General features: G+C 32.4%; 1 protein-coding gene across 1 annotated transcript in view; it reads right to left on the bottom strand.

Annotated features, from left to right (window-relative positions):
- Positions 1 to 5,893: 5,893 nt before the first annotated feature.
- Positions 5,894 to 24,026, bottom strand: part of LOC127728451 (uncharacterized) — a 28,873-nt gene continuing 10,740 nt past the window's right edge. Inside the window, exons 2-7 of the mRNA XM_052235831.1 lie at positions 19,245 to 19,334; positions 16,858 to 17,227; positions 14,913 to 15,401; positions 13,534 to 14,245; positions 9,953 to 10,686; positions 5,894 to 8,483 (exon numbers count right to left, since the gene is read on the bottom strand). Coding sequence (XP_052091791.1) covers positions 8,037 to 8,483; positions 9,953 to 10,686; positions 13,534 to 14,245; positions 14,913 to 15,401; positions 16,858 to 17,227; positions 19,245 to 19,334 — 2,842 coding nt within the window. The 3' untranslated portion in view covers positions 5,894 to 8,036. The remainder of the gene's footprint in view (positions 8,484 to 9,952; positions 10,687 to 13,533; positions 14,246 to 14,912; positions 15,402 to 16,857; positions 17,228 to 19,244; positions 19,335 to 24,026) is intronic.

Here is a 24,026-nt window from a genome sequence, read left to right as displayed (position 1 = left end):
TACATAACATTCATAGCTTGATTGGGCAATATAAGTTCAATTGCCAATTTGGGGTATCCAAAACTATCTCCAATAGCAATTTTTAAATGAAATTTCTGTTTCTTGCTTGCTATTTTAAAGTGCAATTTCAAACTTTGCAGACATAATAAGGAAGTACTGCAGAATATAATTATGCAATATTTTTTATTTTAACTGTGTAAAGATGATTCCTTAAAAAATCATGATGAAAGTTAAATTTTTTTGACACATAATCAACTATGTTTCTTCATTATGCCTGACTACACCTCCAAATTTGAATGCAGAAAATTAGTTTATTTATCATTTTTAAAATGTAAAGGTTTTTTTTTTTTTTTATCTTAATGGGGCTAATGTAAATTTGAAGAACTTGGCAGGTTTGTCTTTGAATGATGAAAATTTCCCATTTAAGAGCAATAACTCCTTTAAAGAGCTGACCAACAGTTTTGGCAATATTGACATATCTGTAGCTCTTGTCTTGTGGATCATTTTTTGCTGTTTATAGTATCTCTCTATCTATTATAGTTTTCAAAAGTTTCAAAAGAATAGGCAACAACACAAATAAACTGTTTCTAACCTTTTTGTAATTTTGATAATGCAAATGTTGAAATTAAAATAGCAATACTTTAACATGTAAGTTATGCAAATATTCAAAGTCAATGAAATATTACTGAAGGTACATGGCTAAACAATCTCCATGGAAATGAGATGTGCCAATGCTAATACAACTGCATACCAAATACCATTGACTTATCATTAGTCGTTCCCTTTAAACAAACCTAAACAAAAACATTAACTTGTAAACTATGTAAAAGTTTCAAAGTCAATACACCATGATGAGTGGGTGGGGCTATATAATCTCCATGAAAACAAGACTTAAAAATGCCAATAAATTTGCATACCAAATATCATTGACATTAGCAGTTCATCTTAAACTGATCTAATCACAAACTAAAACATGTAAACTAAGCAAAAGTTTCAAAGTCAATAGACCATGACTGAGGGGGCAGAGCCAAATAATCTCCATGGAAATGAGATATGCCAATGCTTATACAACTGCATACCAAATATCTTTGACCTACCACTAGTGGTTCCCCATAAACTGACCTAATCACAAACTAATACATGTAAACTAAGCAAAAGTTTCAAAGTCAATAGTCCATGACTGAGGGGGCAGGGCCAAATAATCTCAATGGAAATGAAATGTGCCTATGGTAATACAACTCTATACCAAATATCATTGACCTACCACTAGTGGTTCCTCATAAACTGACCTAATCACAAACTAATACATGTAAACTAAGCAAAAATAAATTTGCATACCAAATATCATTGACTTAACATTAGCGGTTCATCTTAAACTGATCTAATCACAAACTAATACATGTAAACTAAGCAAAAGTTTCAAAGTCAATAGACCATGACTGAGGGGGCAGGGCCAAATAATCTCCTTGGAAATGAAATGTGCCAATGCTAATACAACTGCATACCAAACATAATTGACCTACCACTAGTGGTTCACCATAAACTAAACCTAATCACAAACAAATACATTGTTGACGCCTACGCCGGAAACAGCATACCTATGTCTCGCTTTCTGAGAAAAAAATTTGTATAATAATGTCATTTAAGGGCAATAACTCATATAAGGAGTCAACTGAAGATTTCGCTATGCTGAATTATTTGTAGATCTTGTCTTGCTGATCATTTTCTATCTTCTTATTATAGTGTTCTAGATACATTTAATAGGTATCAACACAAAAAAAAATAGTAAAATTAGTCATTAAGGGGAATAAATCCAATAGGAGTTGACTGATGATTTCGGCCATATTAACTTGTTTGAAGATCTTGTCTTGCTAAATCATTTTTGCTATTTTAAGTTTCCTTCTACCTTTTAAAGTTTTCAAGATAATAGACAATAAAATGCTTCGCTGGGCGCAGCTTGATACGACCGCAGAGGTAGAACCCTGAACAGTTGGGGCAAGTATGGACACAACATTCAAGCTTGATACAGCTCTGAATTTGGATTGTGATTAAATATTTGACACAGCATAGGTTTCTGACACAGAAAGAATGTGGTCTAAGAACTTGAATTTTTTTAATTTACCTATTATGGTCCAATGTCCAAAATCAAAATACATGGTTAGATTCAGCATATCAAAGAACCCCATATATTCAATTTTTGTTGAAATCAAACAAAGTTTAATTTTGGACCCCAACTTGGACAAACTTGAAAACTGGGCCCATAATCAAAAATCTAAAAACATGTTTAGATTCAGCATATCAAAGAACCCCAAGAATTCAATTTTTGTTAAAATCAAACTAAGTTTAATTTTGGACCCTTTGGGCCTTAATGTAGACCAATTTAAAAAACGGGACCCAAAATTAAAAATCTAAATACACGGTTAGATTTGGAATATCAAAGAACCCCAATAATTCAATTTATGATGAAATCAAACAAAGTTTAATTTTGGACCCTTTTGACCTCAATATGAACCAATTTGATAGCGGGGCCCACAAATAAAAAATCTAAATACATGGTTATATTCAGCATATCAAAGAACCCCAAATATTCAATTTGTGTTGAAAAAAAAAAAGTTTAATTTGGACCCCAATTTGGACCAACTTGAAAACTGGGCCCATAACAAAAAAATCTAAAAACATGTTTAGATTCAGCATATCAAAGAACCCCAAGAATTCAATTTTTGTTAAAATCAAACTAAGTTTAATTTTGGACCCTTTGGACCTTAATGTAGACCAATTTAAAAAATGGGACCCAAAATTAAAAATCTAAATACACGGTTAGATTTGGCATATCAAAGAACCCCAATAATTAAATTTTTGATGAAATCAAACAAAGTTTAATTTTGGACCCTTTTGACCTCAATATGAACCAATTTGATAGCGGGCCCACAAATAAATAATCTAAATACATGGTTAGATTCAGCATATCAAAGAACCCCATATTCAATTTTTGTTGAAATCAAACAAAGTTTAATTTTGGACCCCAATTTGGACCAACTTGAAAACTGGGCCAAAAATCTAAAATCTAAATACATGTTTAGATTCAGCATATCAAAGAACCCCATATATTCAATTTTGTTGAAATCAAACAAAGTTTAATTTTGGACCCCAACTTGGACCAACTTGAAAACTGGGCCCATAATCAAAAATCTAAACACATGTTTAGATTCAGCATATCAAAGAACCCCAATAATTCAATTTTTGATGAAATCAAACGAAGTTTAATTTTGGACCCTTTGGACCTTAATGTAGACCAATTTGAAAACTGGACCCAAAATAAAAAAAAAATCTAAATACACGGTTAGATTCAGCATAACAAATAAATAAATGTGGTCAAAGATTTTACAAATCTAATGCGCCATACTGTGCAATTAAAGATAATTGAAAAAGATCTTGAAATTTTTCAATATTTGAAATTTGAAAAAAAAATAATATTTGAAGAATAATTCTTTTTAATTTCTGAAATCTGAAATGAGAAAAAATTGACCCCCCACAATTTCTTTTTACCCCCTCCCCCTTTTTTTCCCCCAAAAAATTCTTTCCCTCAAGATATGGTCATAATCTCAATTCAAATTTCCAATGGAGTTTGCAACCATAATTACCCATTTAAATTTACCATAGTGCTAACTTAATCTATTTTATAATAGAATTTAAAATATAGTGTAAAATCTTTCATATGGATATTTTTGTAAAAAAAAAAGATGCAACATTTGCAGATATTTTTACTGGTCTTCCTTTATAAATATGCATTTCTTTAAACATAATTTAAAAGCAGTGTAAGGGAAGTAACCAAAACGTTGTATTTGGATTACCTCCCTTACACTGTTTTAAATTATCTTAATTGTTCATTAACCATTACTTTATACAAAATTTAAAAGCAGTGTAAGGGAGATAATTTCAATGATGTATTTGATTTATCTCCCTTACACTGCTTTAAATTATGTTTTGTACTAAAGTATTTGTCCATTAACCAGGACAACCTTGTTTTTCCCCCTTTTTTGCCCCTAATTCCTAAACGGTTTTAGCCATAACCCCCCCAAAGCAAATCTTAACCATCCCTTTGTGGTATGGAAACTTGTAGTATAATTTCAGAGAGATCCATACACCGTTCCACAGTTATTGTCTGGAAACTAGAAAATGCTTATTTTTGGCCACTTTTTGGCCCCTAATTCCTTAACTGTTGGTACCATAACCCCCAAAATCAATCCCCACCTTCCTTTTGTGGTATTGAACCTTATGGTAAAATTTCAAAGAGATCCATTCACTTAAACTAAAGTTAGAGTGCGAAAACCAATGTGTCTTCGGACAACGACCCCAGACAGCGACGCCAACGTCATACCAATAAACGACCGCAAAAATTTTTTGCGGTCGTATAAAAATGAAATAAATGGGGAATGTGTCAATGGGACACAGATGATGCCCCCGCTTGCATATCATATAAAGTTATAAAGGGATATAACTGAAGAACGGTAAAAGTGACACTACCCAAATTTGTACTTGATCTGAGTTTTGTGGTAATAAGTATTGTGTATAAGTTTCATAACATTTGGTTGAGGCAAACTTAAGTTAGAGAACAGAAACGAAATATTCAGCAATTTTTCCGTTTGTAAAGGGGCATAACTCTGGAACAGTAAGTGACACCACCAAAATTCAAACTTGATCTGTGTTTTGTGGTTATAAGCATTGTATATAAGTTTCATAACATTTAGTTGAGGCAAACTAAAGTTACAGAACGGAAACGAAAAATTCAGCAATTTTTCCATTTGTAAAGGACCATAACTCTAGAACGGTTAAAATGACGCCACCAAAATTCAAATTCGATCTGTGTTTTGTGGTAATAAGCATTGTGTATAAGTTTCATAACTTTTGGTTTAGGCAAACTAAAGTTAGAGAACAGAAACAAAAAATTCAGCAATTTTTCCTTTTGTAAAGGGGCATAACTCTAGAACGGTTACAGTGACGCCACCAAAATTCATCCTTGATCTGTGTTTTGTGGTAATAAGCATTGTGTATAAGTTTCATAACTTTTGGTTTAGGCAAACTAAAGTACGGGGAACGGAAACGAAAAATTCAGCAATTTTTCCATTTGTAAAGGGGCATAACTCTAGAACAGTTAAAGTGACGCCACCAAAATTCAAATTCGATCTGTGTTTTGTGGTAATAAGCATTATGTATAAGTATCATAACATTTGGTTGAGGCAAACTAAAGTTAGAGAACGGAAACCAACTTTGGGATGTACATACGGACGGACAAGGGTAAAACTTAATGCCCCCTCCGCTATGGCAGGGGCATAAAAAAAAAACAGTAAAATTCGTTGTTTTAAGGGCATTAACTTCTATAAGAAGCTGTCCGACAGTTTTGATTTAAATGGACAGAAGGTGCATCTCAACATTTCTGTCCCAATCAGATATTCTCTATCAATAGTGGTTTTCAAAATAGACCTAACCTCCATTTGACCCGTTGTATGTCCTCTTTTTAGTCATGTCAGCCACGTTGGTCGGAAGGCAGAATCATTGAACACATTTAAACTAGATACTCAAAAGCCAATTCTGGTTAAAAAATTCTGACAAGTAGTTCAGGAAAAATCACAGATATAATAGTGGGACAGAAGATGAACGAACAGACGGACAGACTCCCCCATCACTGTATACCCTCCTGCTTAAGAAATATTGTCTACAAAGGATCTTCATGAGAAGAAAAATGTGGCTGCAAAGGCATTCTTTAATAGATTTTTATTGAGGAATATAAGTCAATATTATGTTTAGATACCAGGTTAGCTATACAGGCTCCCTGATGAATCTAGATTCAGTAACTAATGGTTAGCTTTATTATATGACAAGAATTTATTAGAACTTGAGATACCATCTTTATTCAATTTCAAGCAACAAAACAAAGAGACAGAGGTAGAAACTATAACATGTAGGTTAAATCAACAGATCTGCTGTAAAACAACTCATTAAAATAAATAATACTAATATACTAATGTAAATTCAAAAATTATTGTGAGGTTTTTATTAATGTGAATAATGCGACTGGGTGAGTATCGCAATAATAAGAACTCGCATTCTGATATCTGATTAATATATCTGTAAGCAGTTTTTCCTGAAATCGCAATAATCAATCTTGTATTTTTGTCCATTCTTAATAAATCGCAATAATAAATGCACACAATAATTTCTGAATTTACAGTATACAATATTCTGTATCTAATCCAAATGATCTAGAGGCAGTATTTTGCAGTAATGTTTGTAAATGCAGTAAATTTAGTTAATAAGTGCCATTATTTTGCCACTATTATTACAACAATTTGAAAGCTGATTTTTTTAAATTACATAATAAATATGTTAATGAAGCCCTGCCATTACAGGATGAAACTGGCAAATACGATTTAACATACACCTTTGGAAAAGACATCTTTATTAAAATATAGTCACTGCTGCTAATATTTCCTTGTATGCACCAAGTCTAAATTGTCCTGCCTAGATTATTGCTATATTTATTAAGGATGTTGGCTGCTCTAGTTCTTGACTTTTTGTCAGATATTCGGAATCCTCTGGTTCTATCCATGTAGTGCCATTAAAAATTTTGCTAACCCCTATTTTTCTTTTCATAATTTAATCACAAAGAGTTTAACAAGCCATTTTTGAAAATCTTATCAAATCCTTGTTATTTTTTCATAGTTTTTGAAAGAAAAAGGTGCCAATGTTAAACGTATGAAAAATCTAGAGAAAATCATATCCCGCCAAATTTTCAATGGCTTATACCTCAAAAAAACAGACACGGACCTATAATGATTTTTTTGTTTTTTTAGTTCCTTTATTTATATACTATCAGTTTATAACAGTCTTTTATATAGCTTATTATATTGAAACAGAGTAGTGAACTTCCTTATATAACTTTTAGGTGTCAAACATGTCTGACCTGTACATCTGCAATGTCAGAATATTTAACCAATGTTGATCATTTTCATCATGCTTATCAGATCTACACCTAGTTTAATAACCAAAGTTAATGTTCTGATAATAAAAGTCACAACAATCCTATTAAGTATTTGAAAATGATATGCATAAATATCAGCTGTTCAAGACAGTATAAAGCTTTTTGAGACATAGAGAGTAAAATTTGACACAAATACAAGAAAAACCTGTGTAATTGTTGATCTGATAAACAGTTAAATGGAAGATTAGTTCTATGCATTTTAGTCTTTTCATATCTGAGTCGTGTCTGCCACGAACATATGAGACAACTATATCTAATTAACATAGAAGTAAAATTATTATTTAATCTTTTCTCTTATTCAAAAATGAGCATTTGTTTTGATAAAACAGGAACAGTGTCATTATCTCAAATTAGCCAGATGCAGTAACACTTTCAGAAGATGTTTTATGGATTTGGAATGGAATATCAATTGTTCCTATTTTTCTGTCGACAAACTGATACCTTATCACTGCTTTCGTATGGCAATATGAATCGCTGTACTATCTTGAGTGGGGGTACAATTTTCTAAGATATAATAATATTACATTCAGAACTGATCAAAAGTTGTATAACTATCATAAACCATTACCAGAAAACTTCCTGCCATGATTGTAACAATCGAATTAACCTGTGTCTGCCAATTCTATTCTGATATTATAGGAAGCACAGTAAAAAATGAACATACAAGTTGCTGCCCAGTGCCCAGTTAGACTATTATAGATTAAAACTTACCAGTACTAAATAAATAACTTTTTTCTACTCATCTCAGTCATACATCAATTAACTAAATCAGTACAGAAATCAATTTACAATGGTTATATCTGGTAGCAAGTCTGCATGACCAGCAATTACCCTGTGTTATAGTATCCTGCAGGAAAGATTTGTGTAACCAGATGAATATGCAAATCAGTCTAGATCAACAGAAAACATTTTCTTTAAATCTTATTGAACAGATATCTTATATGTATGTAGTGTTTTTCCCATTTAAATCCTTTTGGATCTGAAAAATGAAAAAGAATCAGAAACAACCTGGTTGCAGACTAGTTGGAAGGTACATTATAGCTGTTGCACTTTCATTTGAGTCATTAGTTTTAAGTAAGACTTGTTGTAAATTGTCTTCTGTTGTTTCAAAAACTTCCCCCTCTGTTGTGATGATATCTTGTACTAAAGTGGCAGGTTGGGAATCAAGTGTCTGAAAGATCTGAGGTACAACCGTCTCAACATGGGAAACACTCTGGGTTGTTATGATGTTTGTTGGCTTCTCATGTATTCTAAGGTGTCTTAACAGTGCAAACTTTGTGTTGAACCGTTTCAGACATGAACTACATTCAAAAGATCTTGGATTATGATGAATAGATTTTATATGTTTCTGTTGACAAGATTTTGTCTTAAATGAAGTTCCACATATATCACATAGATACTGACGGATGTTAGAATGCATAGCCATGTGTTCATTCAAGTGGGTCTGAAAAAAAGAAAAAAATTTTTTTTTTTTAAATTTACTAACATTACCTTGTAAATGTAGTTTAAAATGAAACATTACAGTAGTGAAAACAAAAAGTAGTTCACATCCTCGTCCTTACTGAAAAGTTTTTTTTTAACAACCTGGAAATCTACAAATCTTTACACACAGTGATGAGTTTACATACAAATATACTAGTAAGTTTGAAAGGACAAAGTTGAAAACTGAATTGAACAGTAAATAACACAAAATGGATACTCTTAGTCCAGAATGTTGCTGAAAAGTGTAACCCTCAGTGAAATTAGAGAGTTCTCAAATATGTTCAAATAGTAATAAGCATATAGGTTAATTTTAAGTTCTTTTTTATGAATGAGTTGTGAGGTCAATTGACATGAATGACAACATTGAACACTGTGACATAATAACAAGCATTGTGACATAAGAAATGTAGAGGAAACTGCACAAATTTAAAAGTGGTCTTTCCTAATTTTTTATGTATATTATTTCTAGAAAGTTTGAAGGTTGTGGATGGAAAACTGTTTGCGAAGTTGATAACACAAATAAGTATGCCCAAGTCCCTAGCCAACCAATTTCTCCATACTATACGGGTAAGCCTATTTAAACCTGATATTCAAAATCATTGACGAAAGTAAAAAATCTTTAGAATTGATTTTCTTTGTGTCTTTTTCCTACGCGTATTAAAGAATATTAAAAATGTGGCTGTTCCAGTTATTTCTCCATTTTTTTTTCACTTTCTGTCTGATTTAAATACCTGGTGTTTAGGTATTTATTTCAATGTGTCATGTGTCCTACCCCAACTTCTTTGCAATCAATTATAAAATTTATATTATTTATGGAGTATCTGATATGATTAGGTTTTAAAGGGAGTTTCTATTGCTAAAGCGAGGGGTAAAATATCAGCATAAAGGGCCAACCCGTGGTAAAATCAATATAAATTCAAGCCCCCATGAATAATTTCTATTCTAATAGGGTAAAGACAGCAACTCTTTTGTTTCGAAGCTGTTCCCGCAATTGAACACACTATTAGTATTGAGGTAAAATACGAAGAAAACTGAATAAGTGACATGCTTAAATGATTTACAATAACATACTAAGACGGGTTTGGACGAAGTTGATTATCTTACTTTCATTTAAGAAAACAGGCTTTCAACAAATTTTTATCTAAGTAGTTTGTGTTTTCATGTTTTGACGACTTTCAGTTTTAAATTCCTGCATTTTCCCATAAAATGCTTATATTCTTACGTCATCTTTCAATGACGCGTCCATTTACACAATCTGACCTCGGATTTCTCATTCATAAAAAGCGAATGACGTGGGAGTAAGATTTAAACAGCCCACACAATCCATGACGTTGAAGATCAGCTGACATATCAATATATTCATATTTTACCACAGGTGTGTACTCAAAGCGTTTGAAGAACGTCATATTAGAATATTAAATATAAACTTACCTTTGATCTGAAAGGCTTTTTACATACTGTACAGTGGAAAGCATAGTTCCTGTTTAGTTTATCAACATGGGTTATTTTATGTTGTGAGAGAGCATCCTTCCTTTTAAATGACTGACCACAAATATCACATAAGAAAGGTCGATGATCAGTATGTACATTGTTCACATGTCTAACCAGATGTTCTTTCCTGATTGATTTATAGGAGCAGAGGTTACACTGGAAAGTCTGCTGTTCTTCAGTCTTCTCTTCAAATTGTTGTAAGGCTAGCATGATGTCACTGCTACCTGAACCACTCAGATCTTTGTGAAGTCTAAGATGAGCAGCGTAACGTGAAGGCATCATTGAAGAGTAATCACATTTGGGACATTTATAAATAGTTTTCTTTTTCTTTTTTGATATGGCCAAATCATGTTTGATTTTCATATGACGATCAAGACTAATAAAATCATCCGTAGTGTACTTACACTGATTACAATGCATGACATTTGAACTGTGTGTCATTTCATGACGTCGTAGTGCCCCATTTCGGATTGTCTTGTAATTACATTGTTTACAATAAAACATTTTTCTAACAGTTTCATGGAATTTTAAATGTTTAATTAAATGACTGTGACGTTTTGATTTAAATGAACACTTATCACAAAAGAACTTGAAAGGAGTTGCAGCTTCATAATCTTTCTTGGATTTCTTTTTCGTATTTGTTTTTGACTTGGATGGTTGCAATTCAGGGACTTCTGTCAGAAGAAAAAAATAAACAAAGTTAATTTTATAATGCATCACCAAATTAATAACTTTGTTTAGACATTATACTACATTACTTATTTTAAAATAAACTTTTTTGACTGTGCAAACTAAAAATGTAGAAGAAATGTTACATGAAACAAAGCTCTGTATAAACATATTTTTCCATTTTTTATGAAGTAGGATTTGATAAACATAGGTAATCCACTTACAGAGTTTAAAGGGGCATTAGCTACGAAATATAAAAAAAAAAAAATATGATATAAATTCACTTTTAACAGCCAGTTTGGTTCAGTTTTGTCAAAATAAGCAAAGAAACATCGCTAATGAATTATTCACTTACAAGTGAATAATCCGACCTCATTGAATCAGTATTCATGTGAACTTTAATTGATCCTTATAGCTAGAGATGGGTTACTCCTGAACTAGGCGTATATGACCGTCGACAGTCTTCTGAGGTCACCTCGATGGTTAATTAAATGGCGTCTAGACTAAAATACACACAAAATGCTGATACATACTATCGAGTCTATACATCATAAATTGTTTATTTTAGACTTTTTATAATTTGGATATGCGTTTGAGTATGTTAATAGTCAAATGTTCACTGTAAAAACATGGTAAAAATATGGTAAAAGACTCCAATGACCCTAAAACTTTATGGAAATGTCTTCACAGTCTGAACCCAAAAGTTAAAAATACACCATATGAATTAGCCACAGAAGATAACAATACAACTAAAAGTAAAAAATCAATAGCAGAAACTTTTAATAACTTTTTCACTTCCTGTGCTGAAAAATTAAGAGAACAAGGAAGTTATACACCTGTAAACAAAGCAGATTTCAGTAATCTTGGTAAATTTGTTAAAAATAAATTACATAAACATGATAAATTTTCTATACCACCAGTGATCATGAATGAGCTATTTAATGAGTTAACAAAACTTGATATAAACAAAGCATCTGGTATGGATAATATTGGACCAAAAATCCTAAGATTAAGCGCCCCTGTTATTGCATCACCTCTCACATACATATTTAACAGAATGATAGATACTGGTATATATCCTTCTTTACTGAAGAATGCTAAGGTAACACCAGTTTTCAAGGATGGTGACAAGCTTTTAGCAACAAATTACAGACCTATATCTGTTCTTCCAACTTTATCAAAATTAATAGAGAGGCATGTTTCTAATAACATGTACAAATACTTATCTAAACTTAAACTTTTACACCCTACACAATCTGGTTTCAGGCCGCAGCATTCTTGTCAAACTGCACTTATTAATATCATTGACAAATGGTTGCAAGAAATGAATGATGGTAATTTAAACCTAGCAATTTTATTAGATTTTAAAAAAGCTTTTGATTTGGTAGATCATGACATTCTTTGTTTAAAGCTTGAAATTTATGGATTTAGTGAGGCTATAGCTACTGTTAGTTTTTTCAAGTCATACCTGAATAACAGAAAACAGCAGGTAAACATTTGTAATGTTTACTCTGAACAACAACATGTAAAATTTGGTGTCCCCCAAGGTTCTATACTTGGTCCTCTATTGTTTGTGCTATTTATAAACGACCTTCCCTTATGCATTGAAAATTGTGAAACAGACCTATATGCTGATGACACCACTCTTCATAAATCAGGGAAAACATAGAAAATATACATGATGATGTTCAAGAAGATTTATACAGGGTTGAAGAGTGGTGCAAAATGAATAACATGTTCATTAATGCAAATAAAACAAAATGTTTGGTTACTGGAACAAAGCAGAAACTATCAATTCAGACTTATCAACCAAACTTAATAATAGATTCAAAAGTATTACAAAATTCTTCATGTGAAAAATTATTAGGTGTTAAAATTGACAGCACACTTAACTGGAGAAATCAAATTGACCAAGTTTGTGCTAATATATCATCCAGAATATACCTCCTTTCTAAAATAAAGAAATTTTTAGATATAAATGCAAGGAAAACATATTACAATGGGTATATTCTGCCCCTGATTGACTACTGCTGTATTATTTGGGGTGAATGTAAAAATGAAGGGATAGCAAGAATTTTAAAACTCCAAAAAAGGGCAGCAAGATTAATTCTAGATGCAGTTCCTTTATCCCCCTCAGCCCCCTTATTTAAAGAACTTGGGTGGATGACAGTTGACAATAGAATAAAATACCACAAATATTTACTTCTATATAAATGTATGCGTATGGAAGCACCAATGTACCTAGTTCAAAAGTTTAAACTGAAATCAGATAATAATCCTTACTCCCTGAGAGGCGTCACTCAAGGTAATCTGATAGTTCCTAAGCCAAAAGCTGAGCTATTTAAGAAATCTTTTGTTTATTCTGGATCAGTGTTATGGAATGGACTACCAAACAAAATGCGTAAAGCTCAAAACACTTATACTTTTAAACAAAGTATCAAGAAGTACTTAACACAGTCCTGATAAGATTATGTTTTCTACAATGTATTTGTATATTCTTTTATTTATATTTGTATTTGATTTTTTGACTACATGTACATCTTGAACAGTCTTATATCTTATCATGTTAGTAATATTACATTGAACTAATTGACTGTAAATTAACTATGTGTAAATATCTGTTTTTTGATTGTATTGTAATTTGTATGTGAGGGCCTCAGGGAAGATTAGTTTATTGTAACTAACTGAGTTTACCCTCTTTAAATAAAGAATTTATTATTATTATTATTATTATAAATGTAAGAATTGGAGTCAAATCGGTGAACATTAATTTGACAGCTAATGCCCCTTTAAATAACATAAGTCATTTCCACTTCTTTTTCATTTTCAAGTCTTTCTTACTTATGACATACCTTCAAAACATATCTGACTAGCTCTAAGTGCAGCTTGAATTTGATCTTCTTGAGGTAAGGTGTTTAGTTCTGTACTATCTAAATTATTCTGTATAGAATTTGGCTCATCAGGTAGAATGGTTCCATTTGTTATATCATTCTCTGAACTGTCTTCTGATGTAATAGGTGTATAATCACTAGCTGATGTTAAAGCCATGAAGACTTCTCCTATAGATTTTGTAGGTTCTGATTGGATAAATGCAGCATCATTGCATGTATTTGTATTGGCAGATAAATGTTCATGTGACTCATAGTTTTGAGCAAGGTCATTGTTTTCTTCTAATTTGATGCCAGTTCCTATAGGCTGATAATTATCCAGTAAGTTAGTAGCTGTAACTGGCTGTGTACTAAAACATTCCATAGTATTATTTTCATTTGTCCCTGGTATTAATATTTTTTGCTCAGTCTTGTTGTCAAAATTTTTCTTCGCATTTCTGGTATGAATACTAGAATCAGACTTTGTCATTATTTCTTGATTGTTTGTAATGCTTTTCATCTGTGTCTTCACTTCTGTCAAAACAGGTTGTTTGGTGGACCTATTTGGTTTTGTGTTACAGTCTTTGACAGTGACAGTATCATCTTGTACAACAATAATCCTTTGACTTTGTTTGACCTTGTCATTTTTTATCTTCATATCACTATGATCATAGGCTATTACAGTTCTTTTAGGTACCTGGAAATATTTATAACAGAGTTTGGACATTTCTTAAATTTCAGAAATATAAAGTATATATTAAAAAAATAAAAATATTTCAGTCATTTTGTTTTAAAAAAAGACATGAATGCATGACAAATATTTCAGGATCTTTGATTATAACATTGTATCAATAATGTGTTCTTTTAACAGTTTCCATGATTAATTATTATTATCAAATAATTGCTTTGTGTTCTAACAAGATATTTATAGTTTGCTGTTATTTGCAGAATTTTTTACAGTAATTACTAACTTAAGAATTTGTATGAATATTTACATACCCCTGATTACAACAAAATCGTAATTTCTGAATTGCAATCAATGACAAGCTTCAAATTCTCTCTTCATATTTTCTTTCAATCATATAGACATGTTTTATGAAAGACAATTGCTTCTATTGGGAAAAGTTCAATGTTAAATAAAAAACTTAAATTCAAATTAAGGTACACTAAACAATTATTTTATTGTTATGGTTTTTAGGTCAAATTTATAGATACTTTTATGTTTGTTATTGTATTATATTATAAATTTTCAATACACACTACTGGACATCACTTCATCTATCATAATTGATAACGCAAATGACAATATTCTGCATGTACAAATGTACATGTAATTACCATATTCTGCATGTAAATGTAATTACCTTCCTTTTTCTTCTGTTTGTTCTAGGTGTATATTCCTCATCCATGTCTTCATCAACAGAATGAGATAGGAATGTGGAAGTATTAGTGTTATACCTCCCAGATTGTTTTATTTCTCTTCCAAAGGCTGTGACAGAGGGTAACAGAATTTCACACATTGTACCACAGTTGACTAATCCTTGTTTTTTGATTGGATAGTTAGTCTGAACAGCTGTATCAGTTGTCTTAGGTTTCTCAGTCTGAACACATTTGTTACAGAATTCTTGTTTCACATATTCTGCTGACTGTTTTTTACCAGTTCTTAATAATTTTTGTAGTCTTTTCTGAAGCATCAACAAGGACCATAACTCTCCAGCAATAGTATAACTTTCCTCTTGTTTTGTAATTTGGAACACATCACCTTTTTCTAACTGGTTTAAGTAACCAGAATGGTTGGTAAACATCTCAGCACATATGTCCTCTGACAGAAATGCAACTACATGTGAAAATATCTGAAGAGACACAAGTAGAAATATGATGAGTTATTTCAATTTGCATTGCTACACCATTGTGCATTAATAAAGGGAATCTACTAGGTATCTGAACGTTTGTCGGTAATTTTTTTTTCACATTTTTCAGTGGTTGTTTCTTGATGAAATTTTCAGAAAATCTTCGATTTCAAATTGCATTGTCCACCTCCAATTTCATTTTTTGACATTTGATGTTCCTGGTGGCTACTACTTAAACATAGATTAAAAATGTCTTCAAAATCAACAAGTTTTCAAAATTTAAATCCCTGCTGACAGTCTTTGATTAATTGATTGATTGACTGTTGGTGGTTAATGCCACTTTCTGCAATATTGGCTATTTCGCAGCAGCCAGTTTAAATTGGTGGAGGAGTGCCCAGAGAGAACCACAACCTTCTGTAGGAAAACTAGCAATCCTTGTCAATTAATTATAATATTTGAGTTGAACGCACCTGCCATAAGCAGGGTTTGTACTCTCAACATCAGTGTTGACAGGCTAGTGATATAGTAGTTGAACTACTTAGACCACTTGGCCACAGAAGCCCAGTCTTTGAGAGAAAGGATATTTTAGATGTAAAACTGAACAATAATGAAAAAAAGGTCAAAGTCAGGTGACCCCTGTTAGACCAACATGTACACCTTTAGTCGCCAACTGATGATTTTATTAATCAAATATATATATACATTGTAGATGAATTTAGTGAGACACTGAATAATAAAGTAAATAAATGGAGAATGTGTCCCCAGGGACAAAGATGATGCCCCACGCTTGCATACAACATTATAAAGGGACATAACTCAAGAACGATAAGGTGACGCTACCCAAATTTGCATTTGATCTGAGTTTTAAGGTAATAAGTATTGTGTATAGGTTTCATAATGTTTGGTTGGGGTAAACTTAAGTTACAGAACGGAAACTAAAAATTTTGCAATTTTTCGATTTATAAAGGGGCATAACTCAATAACGATTAAAGTGACGCTACCAAAATTCAACTTGATCTGTGTTTTGTGGTAATAAGCATTGTGTATAAGTTTCATAACATTTGGTTGAGGCAAACTCAAGTTAGAGAACAGAAACCAATTTTGGGACGTACGGACGTACGTTCGTATGTACGTACGTATGGACGGACAAGGGTAAAACTTAATGTCCCCTCCGCTACAGCTGGTGCATAAAAACCTAAAATAGACTTTTATAGTAAGGTAATCAAACAATGCTCCTGAAATCAAGGATGACTGCTATTTTTTTTCAGATAGATAATTTAGACCATAAGTCATCAATATACAAAATATTGCATTGCCTGCCCAGATTTTCTATGTGTACCATCTGATATAATAAACTTATACACTTGGTTAAAGCTGTCCCAGTTTTAGGAAACATGTCTTGCATTATGTGACTTTCATTGCAGGTGAGGCAATAACCCAAAATGGAATTTCAACAAACCTTCTTTTCCTCATAAGGTTCATAAGGCTGTATTCTGTATTGTAGACTTATGTTACTATGAAAATTATCGGATGTCACATTGCCATTTGCAACCACATCAGGCATGTAGTCAGTGACAAAGGTCAATGTCTGGGTCATGTTGGGAACACACAACATTTGATTACCAACAATAGGGAGACCATCATTGGTTGAAATTTGATTTTCCACATTTCCTGATGAAGTAAATACAATCTGATTGGTACTTTCAATTAGACTTGATGCTTCAATGTTGTTTTGTGGTAAAGATTCTACACCATTAACAGACAGAATCTGTCCATTTTGTACATCACTAAGACCAGTCTGTAGGGTAATACCATGCTGGGCAAGCAGCCTGCAAATAATACATGATATACATAATGCAGTACTTTTACTTAAAGAACATGCAATTTGTCATACAATTTTTTTAATTGCACATACATGTTCATGTATCAACATGACAATAACATAAGTATTTGAGTTTTATTCCATTTTTAAAAATAATTTTTACTAAAAAAATTCAAATCTTGTTCACATGTGCAAAAAGCATATTTTAACACTAACTTTAAATAGATATTAACAAAAAATTCTTGTGACAGCTGTCAAAGCTAAAATTAAGATATTGACAATGATTGAGTCTTACTCAACAAGTTCTTTTAATATAAATTTATGCCCTCAATATAATTCCCTTGCTCTTCAAAAACCAGAAACTAATACCAAACTTTAACCACTAAAATCTGCAGAGACTGAAAATGGGAACTATGCATAACTTAGATATAACAAGAAATGATTGTAACAGGATGCTGTTACGAAGTCTCCCAAACGAAGCTCCCATAATTTGTAATTCCCAGGGTCTCCTGACATTGGGCAACGTCCAGTGAAAATTGGTTTGGTCCAGTAAAGTTATATGCATTAGTGATGCCTGGGGACTAACCTTGTATATCATTCAAATCATCTTGGCATGACAAACCAGAATATATATGATTTGGGGGTTGGGATCTCGACCATTTACAAGTTTCTAGAACATTGGGGGTGGGGAGGAACCCCTGGGGACTGGCCCATTACGTCATTCAAATGTTCATTACATGACGAACAGGAATATATATGGTTTAGGGGTGGGGATCTCAACCATTTACAAGATATTAGAACATTGGGGGTGGGGGGGGAACCCCTGGGGACTGACCGTATACGTCATTCAAATGTTCGAGACATGACAAATAGGAATATATATATGGTTTAGGGGTGGGGATCTCAACCATTTACAAGATATTAGAACTTTCTCAAATGGCAGGGGGTCGGGATGACCCCTGGGGACTAACCCTGTATATCATTCAAACCATCTTAGCATGACAAACCAGAATATATATGGTTTAGGGGTGGGGATCTTGGCCACTTACAAGATATTAGAACTTTCTTAAATGGCAGGGGGTGGGGGTGACCCCTGGGGACTTACCCTGTATTTCATTTGATGTGCTTTATCATGACAAACCAGAATATATATGGTTTAGGGGTGGGGATCTCGACCATTTACAAGATATTAGAACTTTCTCAAATGGCAGGGGGTCGAGATGACCCCTGGGGACTAACTCTGTATATCATTCAAACCATCTTAGCATGACAAACCAGAATATATATGGTTTAGGGGTGGGGATCTTGACCACTTACAAGATATAAGAACTTTCTTAAATGGCAGGGGGTGGGGGTGACCCCTGGGGACTAACCCTTTATTTCATTTGATGTGCTTTATCATGACAAACCAGAATATATATGGTTTAGGGGTGGGGATCTCGACCATTTACAAGATATTAGAACTTTCTCAAATGGCAGGGGGTCAGGATGACCCCTGGGGACTAACCCTGTATATCATTCAAACCATCTTAGCATGACAAACCAGAATATATATGGTTTAGGGGTGGGGATATTGACCACTTACAAGATATAAGAACTTTCTTAAATGGCAGGGAGTGGGGGTGACCCCTGGGGACTAACCCTGTATTTCATTTAATGGGCTTTATCATTTAGAACATTTTCAATTAAAAAGATTGTGTCTATCATAAACGGTTTTCAATTTATAATCATTTGACAATTTTAAAAAATAAAATCCCATAGGGTTCTATAGTAAAACCCTCTTTTCTTTTTGCCCCTCAAAGTACCCCTTTATTTGTTTGGAAGACTTAAAAATATATTAACTGGTAAAATATAAAACATTATTTTGTGACTTCCACACTTGTATAGTTTTCTTTGTTAAGTCAAATGGATACTTATAACAGTCCAGTCCTCCGACTCCTGTACATGTATGTACTATTTTCATAACTTCTACTACTGTATAGTTAGCTTTGAGATGTTTCTAAATTCCAGTTCTGTATATTTACCTTGTTAGGGCTATATTATTTGTTCCATCCAATTGAAGCAGTGGTATGTTTATAACTTCCAGTCCAGTTGTATTCTGGCCTTCTTGTTGCCTAATTTAAAGATAAATGTATAAGTAAATTATTGAACAAAAATGTATGTAAAAGACATGAAAAAAATACTATTATTCAACTTATATCATAATATCTAAACACTCTGTTCACTTTTAAGAAAATAAATTATACCATTCTACAGTGGTTATGCTTGAAAGACAGTTATTTACTTAAAACTGAAGTTTGGTATGCCAAACCACAAAACAAAAACTTTTGAGTACGCCAAACTACAAAACAGAAACTTAACTCATTAAATAAAACATGAAAAGGTTATAAGAATTACCAAAAATATAAGACAGTACAAAAGACTATTATAACATACTCTTCCGAGTAAATAAACATACAAAGACAAATAAAACATGATTCAGATAGCCTACATATATTTGGTGCAATTTAGATAGGCTACCAGCAATTCATAAAAGAATAACAAGACATTCTCTTTAACCCGTAAGGGATCAACAGAAATTATGCCGGGAATTAATTTTTTGTTGTTGCAATTTGTCAAGAGTAACTTATTGTTCATCCCTCAGGCATGACTTCAATTATGCAGGGTATTTTGAAAGGCTGCTAGCTACATTTATGTCTTCTATACACCTTATTGCTATTAAGTCAAATAAAATAAATGGGGAATGTGTCCATGGGACACAGATGATGCCCCCGCTTGCATATAACATTATAAAGGGACATAACTCAAGAACTGTAAAAGTTACGCTACCCAAATTTGTAGTTGATCTGATTTTTGTGGAAATAAGCATTGTTTATAAGTTTCATAACATTTGGTTGAGGCAAACTAAAGTTAGAGAACGGAAACCAACAATTTTGGGACGTACTGACATACAATGTAAAATGTACGTACGTACAGACGGACAAGGGTAAAACTTAATGCCCCCTCCGCTACGGCGGGGGCATAAAAAAACAGTCCCTTAGACAACTTCCTGTTTGTGTCAAGTGTCGCAAAAACAAAGGTCACCAGTAATGAGCTGATGGAAGAATTAGTTTTGAAGTGAACATTTTGAAATTTAAAGAGATTATGGTCCAATTTTTAAAACAAAAATTAAAGTCATAAAAATGCTTAGTTAGAAGTGTTTACCATGGTTTAAATATGTCTCTTTGAAAAGTTTATGCACAATACATTTTTCTAACAGGGCCCAAGATAGCTGCAACAAATCATGTAATTTCAGAACTTATCCAGACTGGAAGAAATAGTGATAAGGTGTATTCAAATCATACCTGCTCCAGGTGTACGGGATGATGATGTAGGCGTAAAAGGCATTGGTTCAAGGTGAGGTAGTTTATAAAAATATTCCTGACTAAAGTTAATAGGGCTTGATACAGGATTCTGAGGGCAGCCAATTCAGAAATATCGCTTCATACACAGAATCAGAAAAGGGATACTTACAAAGGTACAAAATGTAACACCTGCCTCATATTAACCTTCATACCAGTATCTCTAACAATGGGTTGACAGGAGACATTATACTGTTATGTTCACTTATATTTAACTATTATTTTATCGTACACATGCACTCAATTGCCTACAGTGCAGATGCTCATCAATAAAAGTATAAACAAAAAGTGGTACTCGAGATAGTGGATGAAAGCTTAAGAAGAATCCATGACAACTCGCCCACTTATGAAAAGGGTAAAAATCCTGTTAAATTTACTCCTGCTGACAAGCCACACTTATGGAAAATAGTAAAATCCTGATGAATTTAGTCCTACCAACTCGCCTGACTTATAGATAAGATAAGATAAGATAAGATATTTTATTTTCCAAATTAGGTCCCCAGGGGGGGCTTACACACATAACAAATATAATCGTTACAACATACAGTATTTTACATAACATTCATATAATACACCTCAAATATATATATAAAGTTATACAGGCTATTATATGTTAAATAAAAAAAGTATTTAAGAGTTGCTACTCCAGAGATGTGGCAAACGTTTTTCTCACTTGAATTCATTTGCAGTTGTTTTTATTTTATAACATTTTGCTGGAAATGTGTAAATATAATTGATTGTTTATAAGCTGCAACAGGTACCAAGGGACGATGCTCTAGGATTGTGAGCTTAATAGCTTTAACAAGCCTCCTCGTATCTGATGCAGAGAAACAAACATAAATGTAACAAAAGTTCAAGTTTATTCACAGCAAATAAAATATACTGCAGTAATAGGTATTGAGAATAGTGTAGGTTTCCCTACTGCAACAGACACAAAGGGGCGGTACTCAAGGAGCTGTGTTATTTACACAGTCCTCCTCGTGTCTGAAGCAGACAAGAAAGCCACATGATTAACAATTATTAAAAATAAATTTACCAGCAGCAGTGAGAATGGACTTATCTCCTGTGTTCATAAGCCATATCAGTTTATCTCTTGAGTTTAGAGTTAAAAAATTGGAGCAACTTTTAGTTATTTTATTAAAATAGATGAATGCAGTCATCATTAAATTTAACACATTGAAATAGAAAATGATATTCATCCTCCATATCTTCGGAGTTACAATGAGTACAAGTTCTGTCATTTAGGAGAGTACCCTGATACCTTCCGGACTCAATTCTTAAGTGGTGTGATGAAATTCTGAGCTTTGTTAAGCTTCGTCTCTGTTCATAATTCCCCATAATGGAAAGATATTTTTCTCTTCCAAAATTTGATTTAAATGTAACATAAGTTCTAAGTTTACCATCTGAATACTTTATCAGTTCAGTGTGCCTTAAGTCTATAAAGTATGATCTTAAATTTTTTTTTATATCAGCTTTGAAGCTTTTAATTTTTGGTAATGATAAAAATATATGATTGATGTCTGGGATAATTTCAAGGGCTGACTTCATAGAGACATACCAAGATGGTTTTTTTGAATGAAAAAGATTTTGTGATGTTACATAAGCGTCTTTGAGAAGAGAAAATCTGGAATCAAGATTTTCCAAGCGATACCTGTAATTTAACATAGATTTAATTATATCATAATACATGTATAATGGGAATCGCCCTAGCTCAGATAAAATTCCAAAATTTGTGGATTTTTTATGAACACCTAAAACAAGTTTACTAAATTTGATATGTAGTCACTCACATTTTAAACTGGAATAGACTTTATCAAATGGTAAAGTTCCATTTCTGAATCTTGCTCATATTTCAGACCCATATAGTATTGGTTTTATGGTATGATCAAATACATGTAAACTGGTACTTATGCTTGGATTAAGTGATAACAAATTCTTATACAATTTATAATAAGCCTTCAAAGACTTTTTATACAGTTTAGTCTGAGCATATGAAAATGACCCTGATGCACTAAAGTGCAAACCAAGGTATCTATAATTATGAACACTATCAACCAACTTATTTTCATAAGTAAATTTTACACAAATGTGTCTGCCTGCTTTGTTGAATATCATGATCAGAACCTTTGTTTTGGTGGGATTTACACTAAAACACCAATCTTTACAATACTTTTCCAGGATGTTTAATCTTGTTTGCAATTCTTTAGCAGATGTTGATAAAAGGACCAAATCGTCTGCATACAATAAGCAATTAACTGGTTTATCGTTAAGTATAACAGGGTCTTCACTTTCTTGTAAATACTCTAGCAAGTCATTTATAAATAACTTGAATAGATTGGGACTTAAATTGTCCCCTTGTTTTATCGGGAAAAAATCTGTTACTCTGGATTGAATCTTAATGCAAGATTTACTTGATTCATACATGTGTTTAATAACATTATAAAATGAAGTACCTACTTCGGCAGATAATAATTTTAACTTGATACCGGTATGAATGACAGTGTCGAAAGCTTTCTGAAAATCCACAAATCAGGCATAAACCTTTCCATCCTTTGAATTACAATATTTATCAAAAATACATTTAATAATAAACATGTGATCTGAAGTTCTAGCTTTTTTTGTAAAACCTAATTGACATTCATGAATTAAGTTATTTTTCAACAAGAGTGCACACGCTGAAATGTCTCGCCTTCTTTACTAACCATTGATTTTATGTTGATAGTCCTAAATATAAAGCTTTACTACAAGTAACACATAAACTTAACATGATCCAAGAAAATGAGGTCAAGGTCAGATAAACCAAACGAGAAATACATGTACACCTTACAATCATTCAATAAACCAAACATAGTTGACCTATTGCTTATAGTTTCTAAGAAACAGTCTTGACCAAGAAAACTTAACATTGACCAATGAACCATGAAAATGAGGTCAAGGTCAGATGATACCTGCCAGACAGACATGTACACCTTACAATCAATTTATGCATTAAATATAGTTGACCTATTGCTTATAGTATCTAAGAAACAAACTTAACCATGAAAACTTAACATTGACCAATGAACCATGAAAATGAGGTCAAGGTCAGATGATACCTGCCAGAAAGACATATGGGTCATTATCAAAAAAACATGCAAAACTATGTTATTTCTCTTTTCAAGTCAAAAGACATGAAACTATATCAAAATGTATCAAAATAACTATTGCATATGAAAGATATGAATGTTTTGTGATACACTATACACAGTTTACAGTATGAAATGTTATAAAAACATTCTTAATTTTTTCTCAAACCCTTGGATATAGCCAGAATCAACTGTTATTTTTTACTATAAATCCCTTCAGACCTGAAATAGGGCTATTATTCATATCATTTGTTGTTAGAAATTATCACTTTTTATTGCA

The sequence above is a fragment of the Mytilus californianus genome, unplaced genomic scaffold (assembly GCF_021869535.1).
Source record: "Mytilus californianus isolate M0D057914Y unplaced genomic scaffold, xbMytCali1.0.p SCAF_2, whole genome shotgun sequence".
NCBI classification, from domain to species: Eukaryota; Metazoa; Mollusca; class Bivalvia; order Mytilida; family Mytilidae; genus Mytilus; species Mytilus californianus.
Note: the sequence above shows the minus strand (reverse complement) of the source record. Positions and strands in the feature narration are given on the sequence as shown.